The sequence below is a fragment of the Erpetoichthys calabaricus genome, chromosome 4 (assembly GCF_900747795.2).
Source record: "Erpetoichthys calabaricus chromosome 4, fErpCal1.3, whole genome shotgun sequence".
Classification (NCBI taxonomy): Eukaryota; Metazoa; Chordata; class Cladistia; order Polypteriformes; family Polypteridae; genus Erpetoichthys; species Erpetoichthys calabaricus.
The window spans coordinates 119,792,916-119,820,880 of record NC_041397.2 but is presented as its reverse complement, the minus strand read 5'-3'; the positions used below and the strand labels follow the sequence as shown (position 1 = coordinate 119,820,880).

Genomic DNA, 27,965 nt, shown 5'->3' with positions numbered 1-27,965 from the left:
TCTCTCCTGATGCTGCTTTTCAGCTACTGTCAGATGAGACAAACATGTAGGCAGAGATTTTTTTTGAATCGCGGGCTGCGTTTGCATCGCATTCTCGTTATTCAAAGTGGAAACCCACAACGAAAGACGAGATGAAGCGCGCTGTGGCATTACAAATAGAGATGGGACAGAACTGGTGATATAACTTCAGGGAGCATTGGTCCAAACGTGTTTTGTCCCCTGGTGGCTTAGGTACGTGCTGCTGCAAAGTTTTATTCACTTCTGTAATAAACAGAAGCAAATCCCATGGGGTGAGCCAGGCTATAATGCCATACATAAAGTTCATAAAGTTTCAGAAGATGAAAAGAGGTGACAATACGGTTTTCATGCAGGCAGAAAACTTGGTGGCAGTGGCATGGCACGATGGCAAATGGGTGACTTGTCTCTCTACAGTACACACTAACAATATATGTTAGAAAATGCAGCAACAGACAATTGAAAAATAGGCATCAAAACAACACATAGAGAATTCAGGCTCATACAACATGCAAGACAGTAACATTTGTCAAAAGTAAATATTTTTTGTTGATTTGATATGTTAAACAATTGCTTTGTGTTCTTTTTTTAAAAAATGTTAGTTTTTGGAAAAATATTCAGCCCTGGGAGAAAAGAAACAAAAAAAAAATTAGCCCTAAAAGAGTTAAGAGTGTCTCGCCTAGATTCTGACTCTAGCGATGAGGAGTTCTTGGGGTTCTCATAAAACAAGCAGAACCTAAAAGAGCGTAACTGTTCAACTTTATTCTATTTTATTACTGAAGTCTCTCGTTATTGTGTTTTACAGTAATTTTGTCTTTTGCTGACTGTATTTGTTAATAATGGTTCTAAATGCTGCTGTTCACTTTACAGGGTTGATTACATGTGTTTATGACTGTGATGTTGGGTTTTAATGCACATAAAATGTTTTAAGACATCAGAATCTTTTTTTTCTTCATTTCCCTTCTCTAAAAACTGGTGCGTCTTATGGTCCGGTGCGTCTTATGGTCCGAAAAATACGGTATTAAATCAGTATTTGGCAGCTGACTCACAAGCAACAAACAAATGTCACCATCCTTTCTCTATCCTAAAGATCATACCTCTCTGCTGCATCCTAAAGATTTGTTTTCACCCCACATGACAAAACCTCATGCCCTGACTTCTTTAATGTCTCATTTGACTACAGCCACAAACTGAATCCCTAATGATTTGACATTCAGTCAGTTGTTGCTTATTTTTTATTTGCATTTTAAGCATTGTTTAAAAAATGCTTTGTTGCTTTTCCTAAAAAGGAGACACATAAAACTCTTATCTTAGTTTTATATTTTTGGATAATGCAATCTTTAACAGAATAATTACAAATCTGTAATCAGAACAATTGAGCATTACTAAAAACAATTCATCTGCTTTAAACTGTATATAATAATGCCTGTTTAAAATTGTTGGATTATTTTAGTACAACCACAAACAAAAGAAAATTAGTAGAAGGTAGCAGATTGAAAAGTTTTTTTTCCATTATTTGCAATAAATTAAGTGTGTAGATTTTAGCACAATAACTGCAGCATTTGCTATTTTAAAGTACTTGACTCTAGTAGGACAAGCTTCATAATTGCTCCAAGGAATGCATATATGATAGATGGCATGGATGTGTATGAATGAAGTTAACAATTGCATTTTATTTTGATAAGAATGATTTAGTAACATACTGTATATTAGAATTTAAAGGATTTGTTCTAACAATGTTAATTCTATCAGATAAAGTAAGAAGAAGGCATGATTAGTTGATATCATCTTGTTTAACTTTTTCCATATATTCTTTCTGATATGAAACTTGAACCCCAAGACTTTGTGGAATTCCTCCAATACATTTCATATTTATGAAAGTGATGTGAATTGTTCAGTAATATAAAGCGGCATATTCTGTGCCTAAAGAAATACTTTTTAGTTAAGTTCTTCTCTTACATCTCTTCACATCTCTGATTCTTTATGAAAGTAAAAGGCTGGTTTGTTTATTTGTTTCATTTGCAGGTGGAAGAATGGAAATTCCTTTTGTCGGGCATAGGTTTAGTACCTGGGACCATGGAACCACTTAGCATCAGCACATCTATAGGATCACATGCCTCTGTTATTGTGCCCTTCAGAAATCCTACTGATCACAATGTGGTAGTAGATGTGGTACTAACAGGTAATGAAGTCATTACAATTTTATAGAGCCATTACACCTAACAGTTGGATAACGTAGGCTTTGAATGAGGGGGAGCATGCATGAAATTTTGGAACGTGCTGAGTCATTAGTATCTTCTTTTACATCAAATTGCTGTTTATTTAATTTTTCTATTTTTAATTTAATGGCTAAAATTTGAAAGATGCAAAAAAGGTTTGAACAGAAAAAATAACACTATGAATAGTTAAGCTTTATTCACTGTCAGATATTTTATTGTTGTAGAATGTTGTCAGTGTTAATAAAAAGCCAACTTGTAGTTAAAATGAAAAAAAAGCTTTTTGACATTAGCAACTAAGCAGAAGTGGAGTGAGTTTCACAGAATGATGAGCTACAGCTCTGTCTCTTATTAAATCCAGCTTGTCATTAAAGCTTAGAAAATGCAATAGGCAGGTTTATTGATTTTATATTTTAGAGTTTATTTTCTTCTGTAAAGACCCAGCTTCCTTAATATTTTATTGTTATCAGCCTACCTTTCTCAAGGGAAAGGGTGTTTGAAAATAGAAGTATTTTTAGTTTGCTGATGCCATGGCAACAACAGCATTTATCCTGGCAAGTGTTCTTACTTCTTTTTTTTTGTATATTGTTCTATACTATTTAAATAGATGATTTACTCTACCCCAGCAACCATAAATTGGATTAAGCGAGTTTTAGAATGTTATATTATGGTCTGCTATGTTATTTGAACATTTCTAATTAATTGAAACTGTCTCAGGCTATTGAAGATCCACAGTGTTTGCTTTGAGAAGTCAGGTACATATGGCTGGATGTACCTCCTTCAGTTTGATTGCAGTAGAGTTTGTTAAAGGAGTCTAGACCTCAACTTAGGAGACAGCATTTTATTTGCACACACTGGTGTTTTTCACATCCTTTGAACCAGAAGTAGACCCACCATATTCAGTACCTAGCTCTCCCTGCCAGACCAAAAAAGAGCCGTCTCACAGATGGGAATCAGGTTTCTAGTGGGAGGAAAGGGAAACTATGGTGAATGAGAAAAGAAGTAAATACTATGCTCAATAACTTTTATTTGATGTAGTGTATTAATTGCTGATCCCTTATGCTTGGCATTTAGGGTTACATTAATGGCCCCCAGTATTGTATTTGAAAACTGCATCATTAAGCCCTTCCCATTACAAACCATCAAGCTTCCTTCCTTTGCTACCCAATATGAAATGTTCATTTTGTGTTACTGTTCACATGAGTTTAGGGCAGGGGGATTATTCTTAAGACACCCTTTGAGTCTTATTTATTGGCCATTCGAACAGGTAGTGTAGCCTAATGTACTAAAATCTACACTATATGCAGTTATGATATATGGATCTGCACGCAATAAACTAACTGTGTCATGCTTAACACAGGATCATCATGGCAAAACAGTGGCATTGTCTGAATTCATTGCACAGTATATTCTTGTCATGCTCTGCTTAACTGAAAACTAGCAAAAATCTCATGATAGAATGAGGCAACTCAATCTGGTCCAGTTTACTTTATAGTGGCTTGCATCTCGGATCAGGCAGCAGTATGACTTCCAAACTGAAGATCAAAAGAATGGCCATTGACTGTCCATCGTCCTTTGAGTTTATGGCTGTAAAACAGATTAACAATTTCTTGCCCCATCCTGTTCACCATTCTTTATCATCCTTCAAAATACAATTCTGACCAAATTATTATCTTTGTTATGCTGTCTTTCTCAGACAGTCATTTTCCTTGGAAATTTTATTATATGCAATTATTCACATTCTTAAATGTAAGCCTTGACGTCATTTCTGTCCCTGCGTATCTAGTCATATATTGGACCTTGTCTGCAAATCTGGCCACACTTATTGTACAGCACTGAATTGGGTCTCCCAAACCAAAATGCTTTACTTGCTTTAAATGTTAAATTTTCTACAGAAACATCAATAACATCTATCCCTCTAGGCATTTAGTTTACAATCACATTCTTACACCTTCTGTTGATTCATTCCCTCTTTCTATGCCCTTATAATGATACTCTTGATCACAAACTATGCTATTTTTTGTTGTCTTCTAGCACTTTATATTTATTTATTTTTATGATTGTTTTGTAATGCTCAGCCATTGCAATTGCTGTTTGGTTTCTGTTGAATGGTTAAGATGTGCTCAACTCCACCAAAAGATGCCTAAAGATCTTTAAATATGTTTTTTTTTGGATGCCAATGTTAATTTTGTTCTTGTTTGTAGGATGATGTTGTATTCAGAGATTCTTCAATTTTAAACTTGGATTATTTTGTAAACTACTTCTCTTACCATATACTTATATAGCATAACATCTTCATTTCTGTTCAGTCCAGTTCAAGGGCTTGGCACTACTGGAGCAAGGCAGTAAACAACCCTGGCAAATCTAGAATCACCAGTTAACCTAATCTGCACCTCTTTAGGAGTGTGGGAGGAAAACATGAGTACCTATAAAAAACCTGCTCAGGTGGGAGGAGAGTATGCAAGCTTTCCTCATATAGTGTACATAAGAAATGTAAAACATTTTGTTTTGCTGTAATAATCATCTCTAGGTCTATAGGCTGATGAGCACTTAAAACACTCTTATTGAGGACATCTGGGCTCTTTATATCATGGTATGTTGTTAATATAAACCCATTTATAGCAAAGTAAAACAAGGCCAAGAAAGTAGCAGACAGAAACATGCAGGATTCAAAAAGAAAGGTTGTTGTTTTTATCTTCTCAACACTGTAGGCATATGCTGTATAGCATTGAAAGTGGGGCCTTAAAATGAAAACAAAATTAATCACCTACAAAAATGTACTCCTGAGGCTTACAAACAGGAATCGTATACATTTTGACAATGTGATTTATAAATAGTTTGAGATTTCATAGTTATTAAGTTGGGGTCTTTACAAAAAAATGGATAACGTGTAGATTAAATGTTTTTAAAATAATCAATATAATTTCATTTCAAGATTAAGAAAATTTTAGTTTAGATTAATTTGCAGTAGTCTCTCAGAATGTCTCATAATGAAGGTATACGTGACGACAGTCACTTCCCTCTTTGTAATTTACTATTGCAAATGATATTGAAAGCATTATGGGTTTGCAGTTAGGTCTGCTGAAATAAAAATTAAAAAGACCAGTAAATATTGAATGATATATTTATCAGTGTGACATATAGTTGCATGATGAAGTGAATCCCAATTTAGAGTCTGAGTAGTAGGTGGTAAGATATTTATATTGGTTCTGCTGGAGAAATGCAGGTTAAGCAAAGAAAAATTCCTAAGTGATTTACCAAAGACAATTTCTTCTAAAACAGTACACTGTACCTCCTCTAACAGGAGGCTTTCTGTACATGCCTTGTACAGGTTCAACTGCGGTCCTTGATGCCCTTGGAAGAAACTAAAAAAAATATCTCTGTGACCAGGTGTGGTTTTCTAGGAATGTATATTCCAAGTATACAGTATCAATGCACTTATTCTGTAATGAATTAAACAGGTTCAGAAATAGATGGATGGATAGACCCACATCATTGCTCTAATGATATTAGAACAGGTGGTTATAATAATGCATACAGCAAGAGTGATTAAGAACTGGATTTAAAAGTTAAATTGCAAGTGCAGCTCTTTACTGATACAACATAAAAAGATGATAGTGCATTAGTTTAATTCTTTCCTTTATAAATGCGGTAGATATTTCCAAGTCCTACCTGCCTATAGACACCTTGTCTTGATGTAGATGTACAGTTTTTGTATGAATTGGAGCCTCCACGAATGTAGTAAGGATGTGAGGCCTCCAAAATGCCTAACTGGCCAGGGAAGGCCTCCTCTGCCTGCCTGAATTGCTAACTCCCCACTCCAATGGCCTGCTTCAGGCTTTACATGCCTAAAGGAATGTTATACTCAAAATAATATTAAGTGTCCCAAAATAGTTCAACAAGCCCCACAAGAGGAAGGTAGCCACAAACCTCAACTTGTGCACAGATGAACAAACAAACAAACAAATCTTTATAAAAAGAAGATTTGTTTCAAAAATACGAAAAAATTTACAAAATCCAGGAATCAGAACCCTGTACACCTTTACAAACTCATATATGAAACCAATAAAAATAGCATAAAGACATGAAAAATAATAACTCAAAATAACAAAAACAATAGTAAACATAAAATACACTTGACCTCATCTCTATACATGACATGTACAATCACAAGAAAGAAATTCTTAAAAAAAAGAGAGAGATTAATATCAAAGTACCATTCAAGAACTTTCATCTTCCTTGAAATCCTACCACTTCACCATCTGTTTGCTAAACACGGGCTTCTTCATTAGAGTTGTTGAAGATTGTCTGCAAACACCCATGCTTGATAAAACCTAGCTAATGTGGAATGGTCATTTCACCTAGCAAGTGCTTCTTTCAAATTCAGTGGAAAAATCATATACAGTAGCCACTGCAATGTGCAGATTGCATACAGTAGCTGGTTTAGATTCTGTGCCACCTCACAACCATGCTTTCCTCATTCTAATTCAGATAAATACTGCTTATGCTCATGTAGCAGTCATCTTAATAGGCTAGTTGAAAACACTGCACAGATTGTCCAGTGGCTGAGGCTGCTAAACAGGGAAAAGGAAAAGTCACATATCAAACTGACAACAATAATTTTGAACATATACTATACAACAGTGTGCAAAACTCTGCACAGTTTGTTACGAAACATATCTGCATAATCCCTCTTATATAGGATCCAACCATCATCAGTCTTTCTATCCAAGAAGCCCACCCTCCAAACTTTTTTTAGGCGTTTGCTGCAAGTATTATAAATGCCCCATCCTATGGTTGCATTCATGTCTGGCAATAATCAAACTAAAGTCATGTACAATTTCTGCACTCAGTCATGAATTTGCAACTACAAAAGCTCCTTGTCCACTCCTTGTCCATTGTGCACTCTGATAGCATTTTTTTAATCCATGATCTAATTGACTGCATGTAATTGTGGGCAATTCTACATATTAATAAAATATAGTGATTCTGTGAAATAGAAGTAACTCTTAGATTTTGCTATTTTTGCTATGCCATGATACAACATAATAGTTTTGTAAACTAACTGAAGACTGTGTGCAAAATGGAGTAGTTGATACACTAGTTATGAAGTTGGGGTCCTGAAACCTGGAGACTGGCTCTCTGAATAATTCTGAAAAGCATGGCTTATTTTGATATATAGACACTAATGCAAAAAAGTGATTTTTGTAGGACTACACATATTATAGGCACTTTTGGAAAATGCTTACATTTTTTATCAGTTATTATTCAAGCTTAATGCCTAAATAGTTCCACTCTGCACACTTTAAATGACAATACATTTTTAATGACTGTCCTTGCACTACTCTTCCCAACATTTAGAGACAGAGATGAGAATTTTTTTAAATCAACATCTATGCAAAGTTTAATAACTATGTGAGGCCCACTGTCACCCTGCCAAAACTACACTACTGTAATTGCTGAAGCCTCTTACTCATATAACATTAGTGGCATGATGATTTATGCAAATTTGATATCTGTTCATAATATAAACTGTCTAGCTGCTGCACTAATTAGATTATTGTAATCAAACACTTAAAATGAAAAGACCTAACGAATGATAAATGACATATTGAAAGTAAATATTCAAAGAAGATGGCAATATTGATTTATTATTCTGTGGTTATGTGTATTTTAAATAAGAACAACTGATAATATTTCTCTGCCCACACTATAATAAGCTATATGAAATTTACATTTGAAAACTAAAAGCATCACAATTCAGATGCAGTATACTTATTCCAAAATTGCATAATCAGTTTGTGAATTTGTTTATGGTTTAATAGATATTTTACAATGTTGCCATCACTACCATATGCCTAGTTCAATATTGTAATTTTCCTGTATGAGTTAGCTTCACACTCAAAAATACTACATTAAAACTTTCTTGACTTGATTTCATTTAGCACTTGAAAGTAGAAGATCTGTTTGATAAGTACATCTTTCTGCCTTTCTTGTCCCAGGGAATACAAGAAATCATGAGTCTGGAGATAGAAAAGTGCTAAGAATACACTTTATCCTTAAAAGCATAGGTCAGGTCAGGCTGGGGAGCATGCAATGGTACAGTGTTTTGCTGCACCCACCCCATGGCAAAACAGCTTGAGGTCCTGGTTGGCAACCCACCAGGGAGACACATGGTCCAGTCCCACCCCCCAGAAATGACCATCTATCTGTTGTAGCCAGCTATTACATGGGTGTCCCCTTGGCCTGGTCCATCCACTTGGATCCTCAACAGTGAGTATCCTGTGAGCTGGATCACCCTCGGGGAATCGTATCACATGGCCATAGTGACGTAACTAATGCTCCCTCACAATGCAGGTTATGTGCCTCATTCGGGACTCTGTAAGCAACTGCTTGTTCGACACAAAACCAAACCAGCAGTACCCAAGGATTCTTTGAAGAGACACAGTACCGATGGAGTCTGGTTTTCATCTCAGGTCACTGGATAACGTCCATGTCTTGCGACCATATAGCAAAACAGGAAACATCAGGACTCTAGTGACTTGGACCTTTGTACTTTTACAAAGATATCGGGAGCACCAGACACCCCTTTCCAGTGACCTCATGACCCCTTATGCTCTCCCAATCCATCTGTTGACTTCATAGGAAGAGTCACCAGAGACATGAATGTCGCTGCTAAGGTAAGTAAGCCTCTCGACAAGGTCAACATTCTCTCCGTTGACAGACACAATGCTGATGCCCAAGAGGTCATTAAAGGCCTGGATCTTGGTTTTTATCCAGGACACTTGCAAGCCCAGACACTCAGACTCTTCACTCTGTTTTTCAAGAATCCCGAACAGAGCCTCCATTGACTCCGCGAAGATGACAGCATAGTCGGCAAAGTCAGGATAAATTAATCTTTCTTCACCCACAGATGCCTCACAGCTACTGGACACCATGACCCTGCCCAACACCCAGTACATGCAAGCATTGAACAGAGTAGGAGCCAAAACACACCCCTGATGAACCCAAGAATCAACTGGGAAAGACGCAGCGGTTCTGCTTGCACTCTGCACAGCACTCACAGTACCAGTGTACAGGCAGGCCTTGTCCAGCAAACATACGTTCATTAATTTTCTTAAGTTAGTTAATCCATTAAAAAGTCACAGGGAGCATAATTATAAAATTATACAAAAAACATCTTTGAAATATTGGTATTGTATGATGAAATTTAGAGCAGTTCAATGAAAAGTGTTGAAATCAAACTAACAGCAAATTACAAAGAATATAACACGTACATAACATTTAATTAAACAGACAATTTCAATGGTTTACATAAAAAATAATAACATTATATAGTACAAATATAATTATAAAAAAGAAACTGACAATTGTGATGATCAAGGCCAACTGATGGCTCTCCTCCTTTAGAATATTTTATAATAGATATGTACCGTGCAGCCCCTAATAGATTAATCTTTTCAGTTATTGCTTCTATCTCTCAGCACCTTTTCTAGAGTCGAAAATGAACATAAGCAGTGAAATAACTTGTCTTTCTGATTGACATTTTGTGCACAACCTTGAACAATGCTTGTTTCTGATATTTCAGTGATGTTGAAGTCACTTTTGCTTTTTCATTTATTTTTCTTTATAGTCATGCCAAATACCTTCTCCCAGAAATGCCTGCTACAGTATTCTCTGTAGGAGAAGTTCTGGATTCATACTTTCTTATCAAGTGTTTAGCCTTTTCATTTTATTTACTCTTTCATTCCTGGTTTATCATTTTTTAAATTTTCTTTCAATGTGTTTATCAATCTTTGTGACACGTTTTACAATTCTTTAAATGGGATTCTTATTTTCAGTTTTTCCTTAGCCACATCAGTGGATATTACAAACTAATGCTTTTTACTTTCTTAGATCGAAAGAGATCAGCAAATTCTTATTTTTTAAATGGAAATACCCCATTTTACTAACAATAAAATACTATTATCAGTACATTTGATTAAAACTGACAGGTGATATTAACAGCTTTCAAAGAAAATCTTTGAAAATTTCCTTCTATGTTTTAAATCTGCTTATTCCAGTAAAATTTCATATGGAGCCAATGTAGCAACCTCATGGACACAACAGGCAGTGACCCCAGACAGGCTCGGACATCCATCAATTACAAGGCATACTTGTGCAGAAACCCAAACTGTCACACACAAGGCCAAAGGGGCCACTGATTAACACAGCATTTACTTCTTCAAGATGTGGGAGTAAAACCAGAGTACCACAGAGAAAACTCATGCAGACATCTGGAGTATATGCAGACTCTGTCCTGGCAGTGATTGTGTTAGGATTTGAAGCCAAGACCCTGTAGTCCACATCATCTTAAGCATCAAACAAAACCTTGATAAGGAATACTGTATGTATGTGCATGTGGTTTTGTATATGTGTGTTTATTGTGATATGAAGCACTTATTTTACTTAACTGCATTCTCCAAAAATTACACATGAAATTAATAGGAAGTCATACTTAATTTTAATGTGTTAAATTCTGACAGCTGTACCTTGCACTGATTGCATGGACCCAACTGAAGTAAAGGCAATGGCATAAGTAGAGAGAATGTCCTTGAACTAGATTGTGCTCAGAGAAATAAGGACAAAGAACATTTGTAGAGACTGTAATAATTAGGAGTTGAACAAAAATAAATGACCTGGGCTGGGAGCCAAGAAAGGAGTTAAAGAACCACTGAGCCAAAACAAAAAATAATAAAAAATGGCACACATGTAATTAAGTGATATTTGGGGATGAATATGAGGATATGAAGATAATAAAAGAAGACAATAGCATCTTGTTTAATAGCATATGGAAAAATACATTGTAATAATGTAACTACATGAAGGATCTCTTTATCAATGAAAAATTAACCTTTCTAGAAGTGTATATCTGGTTGTATGAGTAAAGTGTATACAAAATACCAAGGAAAGGAAAACAACAATAGTATACTGTGACAAGAATGAATTAATCTTTTGCCAAGTTCTATTAAGAGTTAAAGAAATGAAGGCTACCTTAAAAGCCTGTTGTAGGCAGTGAGCAAGAGAGAAATTTCTCTGAACCAACAATAGTATTCAACATTTATTTGCATTATGACATTTCTAATAATAATAATAATAATTTCTAGACCCAGAATGACTACTATACTGTATGTGTTACTTCATGCAGGATTACTGAACAGCTAGCCGTAAGAGCAGTACTAGTACAATAAGCATAGCAAATATCAAGCACACAGAAATACTTTAATCTTCTCTCTGTCTCTCTCTTGGTCACTGCCTCCTTCTCTCCTCCTTGTAAGCTTCATCCTCCATCCACCCAACTCTGTCTCCATGATGCAAGTTATGTAGTCCCTTTTATTTTAGTTGCCCTGGAAGTGCTCCTAAACTTCTACACACGTGGTCTGCCAGCACTTCCAGGTGAGGTGGAATTCCCATGACGTAAGGACTCTCCAATCCTGCAGCTTCCACTCATAGCCCCCATGGGACCCTGCAGGGCTGTCCCCTGGGACAACAATACCCGACATGGCCTGCAGGCATCCATGTAGGAATCTGAACTTGGGCTTGCTGCCAACTAGGTTCCTGGGTGAGATATAGCCCTATGTAAGATGTCCCCCCATGTCCTTCTTTCCTAAGGGTCATCCGTCCTTCATAATATATATATATATATATATATATATATACATATATATATATATATATACATATATATATATATATATATATATATATATATATATATATATATATATATATATATATATATATTTACGTCCTTCCAAGACGCAGCAGTTTAAGCAGCTAAGATTGAGCGCAGGTGCTTTTGCTGTGATAACCAGGGGCCTCATGTATAACGCAGTGCATAGAACTTACACTATAACATGGCGTAAGCACGAAAGCGGGAATGTGCGGACGCACAGAAAAATCCAGATGCTGGAATCTGTGCGTAAGCAAACTTTCACGTTCATCCACTACATAAATCCCGATCAGCATGAAAAGTAACACACATGCATGTGCCTTCTGTCCCGCCCCAACTCCTCCCAGAATTATGCCTCTTTGAATATGCAAATCAATATAAAGAGCCTTCTGTGAAAAGACAATGGGAAAAGCACAGGGGAAAATATAAGAATTTCAGCGAATACCAAGTGGAGGCAAAGGAAAAATATACTATTTGTTGGTTTAAACATTGGTATAATCAACAAAAGGAAGTTGATCAAGTCACATAGTGTCAGAGAAACTTGAAGTTCACAAAGTCGCACAGTGCCCGAAATAAAAAAGAAGTTGTCACATATCAAAGTTGCAGTGAAAAGGCGAGTCGTAGCCCACCGTCTGAGTGTCATATGAAAGCTTATTAGGGTACAGAGAAAAAAAATAGGCACACAGTGGGAAAAAAGCACGAAATGTCCACTTTAGTCTCGAAATTTCCACTTTAATCACGTAGTTTATTTTGTCATTAAAGTAGAACATCATAAACTTCATCTTAAAATCGTTTTCTGTATTTGATCTTCTATGTGCTCTGTGTGTGTGAATCAATACGTGCTTCCGTTCTTTCTCTTTCTCCGACAGGACACAGAATCCATTACATTCGTGATATTACAGCTCTCTGAATAATTCAAATACTGAGATGTATACGTGATATCTTTTTCATGATGATAGGAATGAAAGCATGTTATTAAACATGGGAACACGGTGGCGCAGTGATTGTTCATATCTCACGCAAGAGGTTTGCTGCGCCATTGTGACCTTCGATGAAATAATTTATTGCAGAAGTACTGTCTCTTTCAAACATACTAACCTCCAATTCCTGTCCTGACTTTTCTTTCTCCAAATACCCAATTGCCACACAATCAGCTCTGTAATAGACGTTAAGCCATCTGTAAGCTTAGAACGCCGATTCTTCAAAACTTTTAAGGAACATTGAAATATCTTCGTAGTACATGTTTAATTATTCTATCCGTCTATCCTTCCAGTGTCGCGTCAGCACCAGCAAGAATACAGCACAAGGCAGGAGCAATCCGTGAACTAGCTAGCACTGCGGCACCATGTCCTCACATGTTTAATTATTAACAATACAGATTGTTTAAATGAAGTTATAGTTTTATCTGTATAATATAATCAACATATTTTGCTGCATTTCATCTTAAAAATGATATTGTCATCATACGCGCTTTATAAAGTGGCGCAGGTTGTGCAATATTACAACTGTAGTGCAAGTTTACAGTGGGGTAATTGTACTTATAAGTACAAACAGTTCTACAAGGAGCACTTGATTGAGTGCGCTTATAGTTCTTGGGATGAAACTGTTTCTGAACCCCGAGGTCCATACAGGAAAGGCTTTGAAGCGTTTTGCCGTGGCTGAGGCAGCGTGTGCTTGATGCTGTATACCGATAATTCTCTTTCCAATCAGCTGTTGCTGTGATTCCCCACTCAGATACAGTGATATAAATACTCTGAGTGGTGCAGTGAGAGTAATATGGAAAAAGATGATCCGCTGTGGCAACCCTTAACGGGAGCAGCTCAAAGAAGAAGAAGATGCAGTGAGAATAACAACGCTAAAGCAGTTATGGTATTTGGAATACTATGGCTATTCGCTGGACCATTATATTGCTACAGGTTAATTACAATCAGATGCATTACACTAATAAAAAATATGCAGTTAGTTTCAGTGTATTTATAAAGCCACATCAGGAATGTGGGTCTAAGAAAGAAAGGGTAACCACACAGGAACAGTAGCACTGCTTTGATGCTGGGTGCCGCCAGTCTGCAAAACCGAGCGGAGAAATTGCGTACGCCAGGGTATGAGGTACCGTGGAAATGTGTGTGGCTTTATGCCAAGTTTAGGTTTTATACATCGCAATTTGAGTGTGGAAACCTTTGTACACAACATTTCTGTGCATACGCACCATTGATAGATGAGGCCCCAGGACATCTGGTTCAGGAGTGCCGCCTGTTGCCTGCACAGTCCATAGATTGTATGCTGTTCTCAGGTTCCCCCCAAAGTCTTGAAAGAAGACAACTTTAAGGTCTCTGTCAAGTTGGCTGGACGCAAGGTTATAGCCTTGTTGGACTCTGATAATGACCTCAGAGCGGTCCAGTATGACTTGCCCCAGCAGATTACTTGCACAAGTATGCACAATGGGTGAACATTTGCTGCATTCATAGGGACGTTAAAGAATATAAGATTGTCTTAATCCCTCAAAAATTTAAAAGGAGGAACTTTAAAGATTGGACTGCTATATCAGACACTTCACCCTAGCCTCTCTTAGTAGGGAAGAGGAATGCCTTCTTCTGACACGTCCTAGCTATCTGCAGATTGCTTCTTTCAATAGTAGATATGGAGGGGTTTGTCACTTACAAGATCGGTCATGGAACGAGCTTGGAGATTGAACCAGATTTTTTGAGTGAGGACAGGGGTGATCCCTCACCTGAGTTTCTGGGACAGTTGGAGGGCTCTTTGCAGCAGGTGGTGGCATTTTCAACCTCCACAGCTACAGGCTCTGGGAAAACATTGGCTGGGTTACAAGAGGCTGCTGAATAGGGCTCTGGGGAAGCCGGGGCTGACATACTGATGGAGATTGCACACTTTCAATAAGCCAACAGCAGCTTAGACTTTGCAGGGCCCAGATTTCAAAACTCTGCACTTTTTAATTAAGGATGGCTTCTTGCATTGGGTGATTTCTGATCGCAATGGGCAGAGGTGTCCAACTCCTGGAGTGCTGTAGTAGCTGCAGGCATGCATTCTAACCATTTTTTTAATTAGTGACCGGTTTCTGCTTCTAATTAACTTATTTTTCCTTATTTGTAATTGACTTGCTATTTAAGACTCATACCCCTTAATTGTTTCTTTTTTTCCTTAATTAACACTCAAACAATAATGAGATACAAAGGGAGCCAACACATGACCAGCTATCCTTTGTCCATTTTACAATATCCGAAAATAATGAAAGGTGAAGGTCTCAATAATGTTGATCTGCTCAGGTCTATAAAACGTTTTGATGGTTCTCTTAGAAGAAAGAAGATCAAATGTTTTCTAAAAATCTGCTGTGGCAGAATGAGAGAACCAGCAAGCCATGGAGGTAAATAACAGGTTTAATTAACAACAAAAATCATCTTCTAATTAAGAAACAGTTTGGAGAGAAATAGGTCATCTGTTGGCTAACTTCACATCTCATTTTTGTGTGGCTGCCATTTAAGGAAAAAAAAAACAATTCAGAGGATGGAGTCTTTAAAAACACACCAGTTAAAACAAAGGGAATAGAAGTCAATTAACAGCAGAAATTTGTGTCTGATGAAGAAAGTGTCAGGAAGGAAAACCAGCAGCCACTGTGGCCCACCAGTTTTGGAACTGGACACCCCTGGCATAGAGGGTGAGCTGATTGAATAGTTGTTAGTCCTGAATGGTCACAGAGAGACGGTATAGAAAATTGCTTACATCCATGTCTTAGGGATTTATCTCCCAAGCAGTTCATAAAACAGAGAAAATGAACAATCACATTTCTAAACACTTTTATTGACGAAATATGGCCAAAGATGTGGAACAGTTTTTAAGTTGTGCCCTAAGTGTCAAGTTATTTACAAATGTAGACTCACTAGGGCTCCCCTCTCACGGGTGCCTATTTTGGACATCAGATGCTTGATTTGGGTGTGATTCTCCATAGTAAACATGAACGGCACAGTCCACATGTTCTGGTAACAAAACCAGATGGCTCCATTCAGTTTTGTATAGATTTCTGACATTTGAATAAGATTTCCATATTTGATGTATACCCGATTCCGCATATTGATGACTTACTGGAGAAGCTCAGGCAAGCTTTGTATATTTCCACCCTGGATCTTACGCAGGGGTAACGGCAGTTGCCACTGAAGGAATCCTGCTGTGAGAAGACTGCATTCGCCACCCCAGACTGGTTGTTCGAATTCACCAGACTCCCATTTGGTCTCCATGGCACACCGGTGACTTTTCAACGAATGATGGCACAGATTCTGCGACCCCATTCTCTTTATGCTGGAGTATATCTCAATTACGTAATCATTTTCAGTAATGATTGGCGGACAAAACTCGACTGCCTGCAAGCAGCCCTTGAAAGTTTGGGGCTGGCTGGGTTGGCAACTAACCCTAAGAAGTGTAAATTGAATACTTCAGAAATGGATTATTTGGAGTATTCCATGGGGAATGATCTAATTGAACCTCAGTTTGACAAGGTGGGGGAGGTGCTTGCATACCCACATCAAGAAACACAGAAGCAGGTTTGTGATTTCCTCTGACTCGCTGGTTATTACAGGAGGTTCATTTCGAATTTTACATGTAAAGCCACCCCTCTCACTGACATGACGGATGGCAGTAAGAACAGTAGCATTGTCTGGACTGATGATTGTGAAAGGTCCTTCTCTGACTTAAAGACCAGTTTGTCTTCATTCCTAGTTCTGCAGAATACAGACCTTTCTAAGGAGTCTACAGACAGATGCAAGTGTGTTTGTTTTGGGGGCTGTACTCTCTGAGAGTTTCTTTTTTTTATTAATTTTAATTAAAAGCAAATAACAATTCATACAATCAAATCAAACTTAATAAAATCAAAATTCAACCCCCACTCAAAAGAAAGAGAGGAGAGCCAGCTAACAAAGTAAAACTTTGAAGCAGCATAGAAGGAAGAGTATTCTTTTCCCTGATATACAAAATTATTCTAAAATGTTATTGATTAGACCCTGCCATATTTTAAAGTTTTGAACAGATTCTTTGAGAATTAGATTTTTTCCATTTTCAGATAGTATAGGTCAATTGCCCATGGACTTAAATGTGGTGTGTTGGGATTCGTCCAGGTGAGTAAGATAAGTCTACACACTAGTAATGAGGTAAAGGCAATTATGATTTGTTTGCACTTCACCACTCTCCCAGAGTTTTGATGGGGAAGAACATCACATGTTTCTGAACAGGAAATTGCTTCCCAGGGAGTGTAATTACTCAATCATCGAGAAAGAATGTTTGGCATTAAGTGGGAAGTGGAGGCGCTCTGCTACTACTTGTGGGGTATGCAGTTTATGTTTACCCTGGTGACTGACCACGCCCAACTCAAATGGCTCTACAGGCAGAAGGATTCAAATTGCCCATACAAGTTTCATTTTATGTATGTGTGTGTTAATGGGAACACACTTAACTCTCACTCATTCAGGGAAAGGAGTGATGTGTCATGTGTTGGTCCACACAGCCTTGAGTGCTTTTGAATATGGTTTTGTTGTTTTTATTCTTTGTGCAGTCTGTTTAGCTATTTGAAATCAGAAGACAGAGAGTGATAAAGAAATATCACTTACATCAAATGCTGATCCAAATGTGTCTCTTAAAATAAGCAGGAAGCGCTGGCCATGATTATCTCTGTAGATGGACAAATACTAAAGAATGTTGCACTATATTATATCTCAGCACCACATTCAGAATATTTAAAGTGAATTTTATTGATGTGGTACCTGGAAAAATAATGCAAATTCTATTAATTAATTTTATTCTTTATATATATATATATGTTATTATACCTTGGTTCCTTTTGGAAGCGGTGTTTTGTGAAGTTTAATAACCTGTATTCTTTTATGACTGTTACAATATTATCTAAATTTTATAAACATAACAATTAAACAATTAAGTTAGATTCATTTTTTTATTTAATAATTGATATGCTTGGTCAAGCCTTGCTTATGGTTTTGTGTCAGACTCAGCTACATCAAAACAGAGCTGTGGGAATCCTGTCAAGAAGCAAAGGGTACCAGCTGATTGATTGTGATCTTTATAAATTGCATTTCAGAATGCTTTCTTCTGGAGAATTACAATTGCCAATGTGGGAGATATGGATTTATATTGCAAAATACAAGCAGCTTCAGGGAGAATGAGATCAAACAGTATCCGGCAGCAGAGTTTAAGCACATTGCAAATGACAGACCAATTTATTTATAAATGTTCCAATCGTCTGTCTTCATGGATGAATCTGTATGCCTGCACATTTCTCTTATTTTGTGGACAATTTCAAATGTGTTCTTCACCTGACCTTGTGTGTTTATTTAAACAATTATCCATGTCATTGGATATGTGTCATGTATGATTTTAAAACTTAAGAAAATGATCATCTCTTCATCTTCTTTGGTCTTGGCTTAATTTTTTCAGTCCACAGACTGTAGTCATTACTAATAAAATGTTGTCAACATGATAAAAATTATGTTCAGAGTGAACTGTGATACTGTATTTTAAAAAGTCAGTTGTAAATTATTTTTAAAAAGTCAGTTGTAAATTATTTTTAAAAACTATCCTAAGTATGCATGTACATATGTATGTATACATTTTGAACCTAAAAACAGTGAGAATAGTTAAAAAAAAATATGAATAGTTACATCTATTTTGGTTATATGCAGTTTACTGTCATTCATCAAACTAACCTGCAAATGTAGATTCTGGGAGGACATGGAGATTCCATTGTAACACTTCATTTAAAGTACAGAAATTGCATCTATTACTCATTTACTCTTATGTAACAACACATATTCTTCATTTGGTCTTCGCAGCATTTATAAAACATAAGTAAATAGGTTATTCATCTCTGACATAATGATAAAATTACTTTTTAATATGGAGGGTTCACAGGTCCTATACTGAATATGTAATATCAAGAGAAATGTGTCTTAGTTGACCCCTCTCAGACCACTCCAAAGTGAAATTTCGTTAGTAGTTCACATTGCAGAGATGAATAAACACTTTACTGATGCTTAGTAAGTGTTATGTAGACAAAATAACCCTATATTGAGGTCTCATTACTTAAAAGTAATTAAGTAATAAATGCATTTTCGCAGTACCTAAACTAAAGTGTTAACAGTTCCATACTGGTAATGCCAGGACTGGGATATGTCCCCAGGACCCTGAAGGTTGAGGTAGTAGCACCTCTTTATATTGTTGGTTAAGCATATTACTGAAATTTTAATCAAATGATATTTACATTTGCACATATTGCAAAGAAATATTTATACTTTTTGTTTGTTCACTTGTTAATCAATTTTGTTTTAAAGCAGTTATCTTAGTTTTTTTTCACAAAGGCTATCCCATTAGCACTAAGTGTAGCACGGTGCCCATCCTTGGACAAAGATTCAGTTTATTTCAGGGCACACTCACGCACAAGCTATATAACTCATACAGGGAAAGTTTTGACTTATCAGTAACCCTTGATTTGTACCTTTGGTATGTGGGAGAAAACCAAAGTGCCCAAAGAATGTATATGTGAACAATGCCAAACCTTGTGCTTTGAGGTGGCAACTCCACCATAGCATCATTATAGTTACAGTAATTACATTCTTAACATTTAGTGAGTGATAAATAATCTCACATTTTATGATATGATCATAGCAAAGTAGATAGTTTAATTAAAACTGAAGAATAAGCAATACAGTACTTTATAGAAATATGCCTGCTAATATTTCCATTGAGGATACAGAGGTGCACAGATCCTGTGTCCAGGGTGTGAATCCTGCACATATGCTTTCTGTATGCATGTTCTTTATGTGCTTGTATGGGGTTTGGCTCCATATTTACATCAGTGGATTCTGCAAAGAAGTGGCATACCCTTCTTTTCCCACCTTGCCTTTCTCGGGCACCTGGATGGGTTCTCACTGGGAGGTGGAGCAGGATTTGACAACAAGAACTTATTTGTAATTACTAATTGCTAATTCAATTACTAATTGGGGTACTGGAAAAAGGTGATAGTCACTATTTAGTCTTTACACAACTGAGTTTAATTCAGTTTTATGTTAACTATTGAATCTCTCAGATGACTCCTCTATTGTAGACCGTATTGGCAATAGGGTTAAGTCAGAGTCTACAAAGGCAGTAGAGATCTTTATCAACCATCTAACTGTAGATTGCCAAGGCAAAGGACTTATTGGCTACCTGGGCTTTTGCCATTGGGCAAGAGATACAGAGCAATGAAAACCAGGACAAACCGCCTTAAAACAGCTTTTATCCAAAAGCAATCATGGCCCTGAACTCAGAATAAAACTGCTCCATATCACTCTCCCAATGTGGATTAGCTCATGTAGCAGATAAGCGTGTTGTCCACCTCTCGAACCCTCAGGTACCACTCTGATGACCAGGTGAAAGTACAATAACTATTATTTTTATTATACAGTAGTGCACCAAGCACTCTCCTCCACACACTCATTAAACACAATACTCTCTACTAACAATACTCCTCCTCTCCCAGACACGTCGCCACCCTACCTCCCAGCTCAGCTCAAATGTCTGGGCTCACCCAGAGTCCTTTTAAAGCCCCTGACCCGGAAGTGGCTCTAAGCCAAACCCACAAGTCCGTTTTCCTTCCGGGTCAGGGCAAAGTCCTTTTCTTCATCCCGGGAGCACATCGCTTCTTCCAGTCACGTGACTGGGATGCACTCCCGGGTTATAGGGCAGAAAAGAGTCCATGAGGCCCTTCGCAGCGACTCCTGGCGGCCCCCAAGGTATCCAGCAGGGCTGTGTATAAAAACTACAAAGTCCATGAGGCCCTGCTGGAACTCGGGGCACCAATATGCTGTCCGGAGGGCTCCTCCTAGCGGCCTGGGGGTGAGGGCCGGACTGGAAAGCCGGCAATCCTCCACACTCATTAATCCTTGAACTTCATAGAGAAAAGGTATTTAAGGTGGTCAATTGCAAGTTGTGCTTCTCTTTGACTCTCCTCTGAAGAGTGACAGCATGGGATCCTCAAAGCAACTCTCAAAAGATCTGAAAACAAAGATTGTTCAGTATCATGGTTTAGGTGAAGGCTACAAAAAGCTATCTCAGAGGTTTAAACTGTCAGTTTCAACTGTAAGGAATGTAATCAGGAAATGGAAGGCCACAGGCACAGTTGCTGTTAAAACCAGGTCTGGCAGAAAGAAAAATACAGGAGTGGCATATGCGCAGGGTTGTGAAAATGGTTACAGACAACCCACAGATCACCTCCAAAGTCTTGCAAGAACATCTTGCTGCAGATGGTGTATTTGTACATCGTTCTACAATTAAGCGCAATTTGCACAAAGAACATCTGTATGGCAGGGTGATGAGAAAGAAGCCCTTTCTGCACTCACGCCATAAACAGAGTTACTTGTTGTATGCAAATGCTCATTTAGACAAGCTAGATTCATTTTGGAACAAAGTGCTTTGGACTGATGAGACAAAAATGGAGTTATTTGGTCATAACAAAAAGTGCTTTGCATGGCAGAAGAAGAACACCACATTCCAAGAAAAACACTTGCTACCTACTGTCAAATTTGGTGGAGGTTCCATCATGCTGTGGGGCTGTGTGGCTAGTTCAGGGACTGGGGCGATTGTTAAAGTTGACGGTAAAATGAATTCATCCCAATAGCAACAAATACTTCAGGATAATGTTCAAGCATCAGTCACAAAGTTGAAGTTACGCAGGGGTTGGAAATTCCAACAAGACAATGACCCAAAACACAGTTTGAAATCTACAAAGGCATTCATGCAGAGGGAGAAGTACAATGTTCTGGAATGGCCGTCATAGTTCCCTGACTTGAATATCATCGAAAATCAATGAGATGATTTGAAGCAGGCTGTCCATGCTCGGCAGCCATCAAATTTAACAGAACTGGAGAGATTTTGTATGGAAGAATGGTCAAAAACACCTCCATCCAGAATCCAGACACTCATCAAAGACTATAGGAGGCGTCTAGAGGCTGTTATATTAGCAAAAGGAGGCTCAACTAAGTATTGATGTAATATCTGTGTTGGGGTGCCCAAATTTATGCACCTGTCTAATTTTGTTATGATGCATATTGCATATTTTCTGTTAATCCAATAAACTTAATGTTACTGCTGAAATACTACTGTTTCCATAAGGCATGTCATATATTAAAAAGAAGTTGCTACTTTGAAAGCTCAGCCAATGATAAAGAAAAATCCAAAGAATTAAGAGGGGTTCCCCAACTTTTTCATATGACTGTATCTATCTGTCTGTCTGTGTGATTGTAGAATTAAATATTTTTCCTAATTTACAGATAAAGAAGGAAGCAGTTCTGATTTTCAAGAGACTATCAGCAGTTCAGTTTTCAGTTTACCTCTGCAAGAAACATATGGTAAGGATTTTCAATAAACTGTAAATACACAAACTAAGCAATTAATATCTGAAATGGAAAATGGACAGAAGGTGCTAGTATAGTTTAGTAAACATCAGAGTATCACATTGGATCAAAGTTGTGTCTTGGCTAAACATTTATTTAGAGATAAAAGAAACCATATGAACATGTGGCATAGAATAAAGTGAAAAGTAAAACTATTTATAAATAATTTTGTTCACATGGAAAACGTGTATTATAATGGAAAGGTAAAATTAACACTAAGTACCAGTTCTGTTTTCCTGGCTAATGTAAGCCAGCCTCAAGCCTCTGTATAATAATAATAAACAGAACTGAATGGACATTTTCAAGCAGATGGGTTTCCACAGATAAGTACATTACTCTGTTGTGTGTATTTTGAGGCAGATCTTAGCAATTTCAAAAAATCGAGCTAGCCCATCTGCAAAAGTATCCCTGAAGCTCCAAATGAACTGAATTTTTGAATGACTTTTTTAATTTTTTATTTACTATACCTAAAAGCTTGAATGGGTGCTTTGTTTTTCTGTCTGCAACTACAGTAGATGACAGAAAATGATTGAATCTAATATGTTTAAAATGAAGTACATTAATCTATGATGCAGATTAAGTACTTCTAAGTGAAACATCCAAGATTGGCAGAGGTGAATATCAGTAAATCTTAAATTTCAGAGAATAATTTTAAAAATTATTTGAGACTTTAATTTTATGTGTAAAATTATTAGTGGGTGATCATACTTCAAAACTGTATTTTGTAGGTAAGGTTCTGGTGATGGTGATGTTATTTTTTTGTGATATAATCTGTTCATTGTCAAGATATGCTAATATTTATATTCTGTAATAGAGTGATTATATAGAAATTATGTCAAAATGATTTCAAACAGAAAATGGGTAGTTTTATCATTTGATTTCTTGTACAGTGATGTTAAAGAGGAACCTTGCAATTTGTTCTACTTATGCTTCCATAGGGATGGTGAAGCAGCTCTACTGGAGTTTCCAATCTACAATGTCTTAACCAACTCCTGAATGCTTTCCCATTTACCTACTAAGAAAGCTGTCTCCTTCATTGATATGGGATAAGCAATGTTAAAAATATTCTGTTGTACTGCTGTTAATAGATTTGCTGAAAATAACTGAACAGGCAAATGGAAAGATGGACCAGGAGATGCAAAGAACTTAAGTGCCATCCACTATAGACAACAATATATCAGATCATCATCACCTAATACACAAAACAAAAATGAAATCAGAAAGCATGTGCAAAGATTTCATTCACAAAATGATTGTGAAATAGCTAAGCTGCAAACAGACTTTTTTTTCTACACAAAATCTTGGACAACATAGCCTACACAATGTGTTGCTGGTTTACATAGAGAATCATAGGGATGATATCACAAACACAACTTCCAGTTGTCATGGGGTAACAGTGGGAGCCTGGTGTCAAAAACAACATGGTCAACGCCATAGAAAAACACAAACAAAAAAAATGAGTATCAATATACAAATAAGTATGAAGTTAAAATGTATTCCCTCAAAAAAAAAAAAAACAATTCATAACAGAGGCCTCCCTTTAAGCTATGATGTGTGATGCATCCATCAGGCTTTCTGTGATGGTGATGATGGAATTGATACAACAGAACAAGGCATTAATGTCCCAAAAAAAAGCAACCATGAATGGTCTTCCAGATCATAACCACACTAGTTAACTAAAGAAAAGACTTTGGAATCATGATGATGCAAATGTAAACTTCTGCATATTTCAAATTTCTGCTCCCCATCCAACTCTGCAAGGATGTGTGAGATTCTTAATACTCCATTGTGAATCATTTTGAGATGAGAGACAAGAAATTGGAGAAGGATCTTAAAATGTAAAGTGAGAAATAATATTTGTGACCAGACTAATATAATTATGGTGCATGTGCCACTAATTTAATAGTCTGATTTCAAGATTTCAACCCTCAGGTGGATGCCTTGCATTGGTGATTTTATCTTATGCACTTTACAAGGTTTTCTAAATTTCTATTATAATGCTTCATGTGACCATTAACACAAAGTTAAAAAAAATTTACTGCTAGTTCTCCAAAAAATATTGCTAGAAATGTAAAAGAAATTGAGGAGCCCTGTTCCCCCCACACCCCCCCCCCCCAATATAGACTTCTTGAAGCCATGAAATCTGAAACTTGATAATAATTCCTGTTGATTCTTTTGAGGAGGATCATTTTTAAATAAAGAAATAAAGTGTGTGCTTTTTGAGGAGCAATCAACTACAACCAAAACATCAGTAAATCCTCAGATGGAGAAATTCTGAGATAAAATCCATAGCCAGTCCTTCCCACAGTGTACTGTAAAGGGGTATGGATAGTACAAAAAAAAACCATAGTATAACCCTTACTAGATTTTGCTCTACTATATGTTTTACACACTAAAATATAATTCTTAATAGTCTCTGTCATTTTTTTAACCTCCAAAAAGGACATTTTACTATTTATTTGGTTTGTGTAATTCCAAGATGCCCAAAAATAACAGAATGATGACCAAAATAAATACCATGCTCACAAACACATTGGGGAATGTAATTTGTCATTAGGAACATTGTCAGGGATGTCTTAATTGGTATGAATTATTTTTACTATTGTTGCAGTATCCTCTGACTCCTTCAGTCTGACTCCTTTGATGCACAAAACCTTTCCGGTGGCAAGGTGTTCTTTGTTTATTTTGAAATTTGAAAGAGCATTTGACAATTTTATCTCTTACTTGACACCAAATATCAAATTGAAACATTTAAAAAACAGACCTTGTCTAGTCTGCCCAGAATTTAACGATTTCAGGGCAGATGTGAACTTTTGTCAAAAGTAGGGGTTGGTGAGGGTAATCAACTGTAAACGGTGACAGAACCCACCGTTATGTTTTAGTTGGACTCTTTTTTCTAGAAGGAAAGTTAGATTCATTGGTTTGACTGAGATTGTCTGCACTTGAATGAGTAGCAAGGAGCAAACAATGGCAAAAATGGCATCAACATCTGGCAAGAGATTGAAGCAAATGCGTAAAGCAAAATACTCTGTGGACAATGTTTTGCATATTATTGCTTGTCAGACTCCGATTTTGATACAAGTGATTGAAAATGAATGTTTGACGTACCAGCATGAGCTGATCAGTCCCCAGCTGATTGATCTCCAGCTGATCGTGGTGCTGAACTGGTTTGTGTAGCTGACACACCTATGGCAATGTTTACCTGCGAAGACCACCACTTAGAATGACAAGAGGTACAAAGCAGATTATGATGCACTGCAACAGTAACCACTCCTGCCACCCCCAACACACGAAGACACCCTAGCAGTCAGCCTGTCATGCATTCCTGGTAAAATGGCAGCCATATCATTCAGTAACATGTTTTATTTTGATTTCTGTGTGAAACCATTGCTTTGTGTGCTTTTCAGAAAGCTGTGTTTTTTGGAAAAAATATTCAGCCCTCAAAGAGTTAATCATTTAGCCATTTTAATGTTTACAGCATTTTTGTGGTCTGTATAGATAATGAAGAGTTTTTCAACCAGTGATACCACTCTTCCAAGGTTAGTTTTATAACCATAAGCTTATGGTCTCAACATCATAATTCTGTTCTGCGAAGATGATTTTTTTAGAATTTAGAGCATTCCCGCATCTACCCCAACACTGGAAGCATATGATTCCACTTTGAACTACAAATTGACATCTGGGGGATTTAATGAGAATAATTTTATTAGTTTACTTTGAAATATCTCTGCCTCTTGAGTTCAAGCAAATGTATTTGATATTTTTTTAGTTATTGAAATAATTGGCAAGATAACCATTATAAAGATTTTGATAAATCATTAATAATAATTGATGGATCCAATCAATCATTTGCACCTGTTTCAGGGCTCTGGCACCTTCCAGTTTAAAACAGCTGTAACCATAGATAGATTTTTCCATATTCAGACCTGTCTGAGAAATTCCATACTTCTAAAAGGTCACTAGGGACCAGTAAATTTTATATTTTCAAATTTCCTGAATATGTTACTCTCCTGTAATCTAGGCAAGACCCTTCAAACCTGCTAAACATGTAGTTGCAATGACTGAGAAAAAATAATGTATAATCAATATTAACTAAACCATATATTCCTAGAATCACAAAACATATCAATTAGAAAGGCCTGAAAAAAGAAGGTAAAAACACCAATCTACCCAGAGTGCGTGACCTCATATTCACCATTCCCAGTGGTGGTATTAAAAATTGTTGAGAATTTTTCACCTTTAATCATATGAATTAAGTTGTCTGCACTATGTAAATCAAGTTTCGTAAAAGATCCAGATAACTTAATGTCAGTCAGTCATTGTCCAACCCGCTATATCCTAACACAGGGTCACAGGGGTCCACTGGATCTAATCCCAGCCAACACAGAGCACAAGGCAGGAACAAATCCTGGGCAGGGCGCCAGCCCACCGCAGTAACTTTATGTAATAATGATTAAATTCATGGAAGAGGATGTCTTTTTAATGCAGTGTTGTTCAACTTAGTATAATCAATACAAGGACAAAGTGTTCTATCTTTCTTCGGAACAAAAAGAATCCAGCAACAGCTGGACTCCTGGACTGGTGAAAGAAAATTATGAAGACTTTTCTTTATGGGAAGGGTTGAGTAAGTGGAAGATTCCCAAAGAACAGTTAGCCACCCTGTTTAATGTAAGGCACCAAATAAACAAAAACAAAAAACTCAACAAGCACTTGGTGGCATAACAGCAAACATACACTTCAAGTACCCCAATATCCAAATGGGCTGCTTACTTAAAGTGTCTCTCTTGAGTGGGTCTGGTTTGAAGAGCTTCGTCACGGCAAACCACTTGGACTGGGACCAGAGTGCATCAGGTGACACCTCAGCACCACACTGGAAACAGTGTGTGGTTTTTCACAATGGCTGGAGTGCCAATCCTGCCATCAGCCCCCAAGTTTTCCCTGCAAGTTGGAGGACCTGCGCTTGCAGGGCCTGATGCAGATTAATGTCATATGCAGAACGAAGCATTTGCAGGTTAAGGGCCTTGCTCATAGGCCCAAAGAAGTAGAGTCATTTCTGGCATTTATGAGATTAAAACTGGCAACTTTCCGATTGCCAGCGCAGATTCCTAGCCTCAGGCCCGCCATTATGCCCATTATTATTAAAGGTCGTAGGAATTTTGCTTACTGTATTACTGCTATTTATATATTTTAATACATTTCCTTTTTTGCATATTGCAGAATGATGTCAATCAAAGAATACATGTACTTACCAAAATTGGTTTTCCCATTAACGAATATTCTTATGGTAAAGATATCACTGTGTGTATTCTTTTTATTTGGCATCCAGTGCAGTAGTCTCGCACATTAGAAAATTTTTCATTTCCAAACTCATGAATTGTTTGCATTTTAGATTAACAGCTGTATGACCTCCATCAGTTTAAATACGGAGTTTTACACATGTAATTGTTTCCTTTTTCTTAACTACATTGTTAACTTCAGAGTGCAGGTGGTTTCTGAAGCTTTTTCCTTTTATAGTATTAATAAATGACTGCTTAAAATGAAAAAGAATGCATTAAACTAGATTGTTGCCCTGAACAAAAT

General features: G+C 37.0%; 1 protein-coding gene across 1 annotated transcript in view; it reads left to right on the top strand.

Annotated features, from left to right (window-relative positions):
* Nucleotides 1-27,965, top strand: part of LOC114651130 (cilia- and flagella-associated protein 47-like) — a 622,279-nt gene that overhangs the window by 496,907 nt on the left and 97,407 nt on the right. The window contains 2 exon segments of the mRNA XM_051927333.1: nt 2,041-2,197; nt 22,263-22,340. Coding sequence (XP_051783293.1) covers nt 2,041-2,197; nt 22,263-22,340 — 235 coding nt within the window.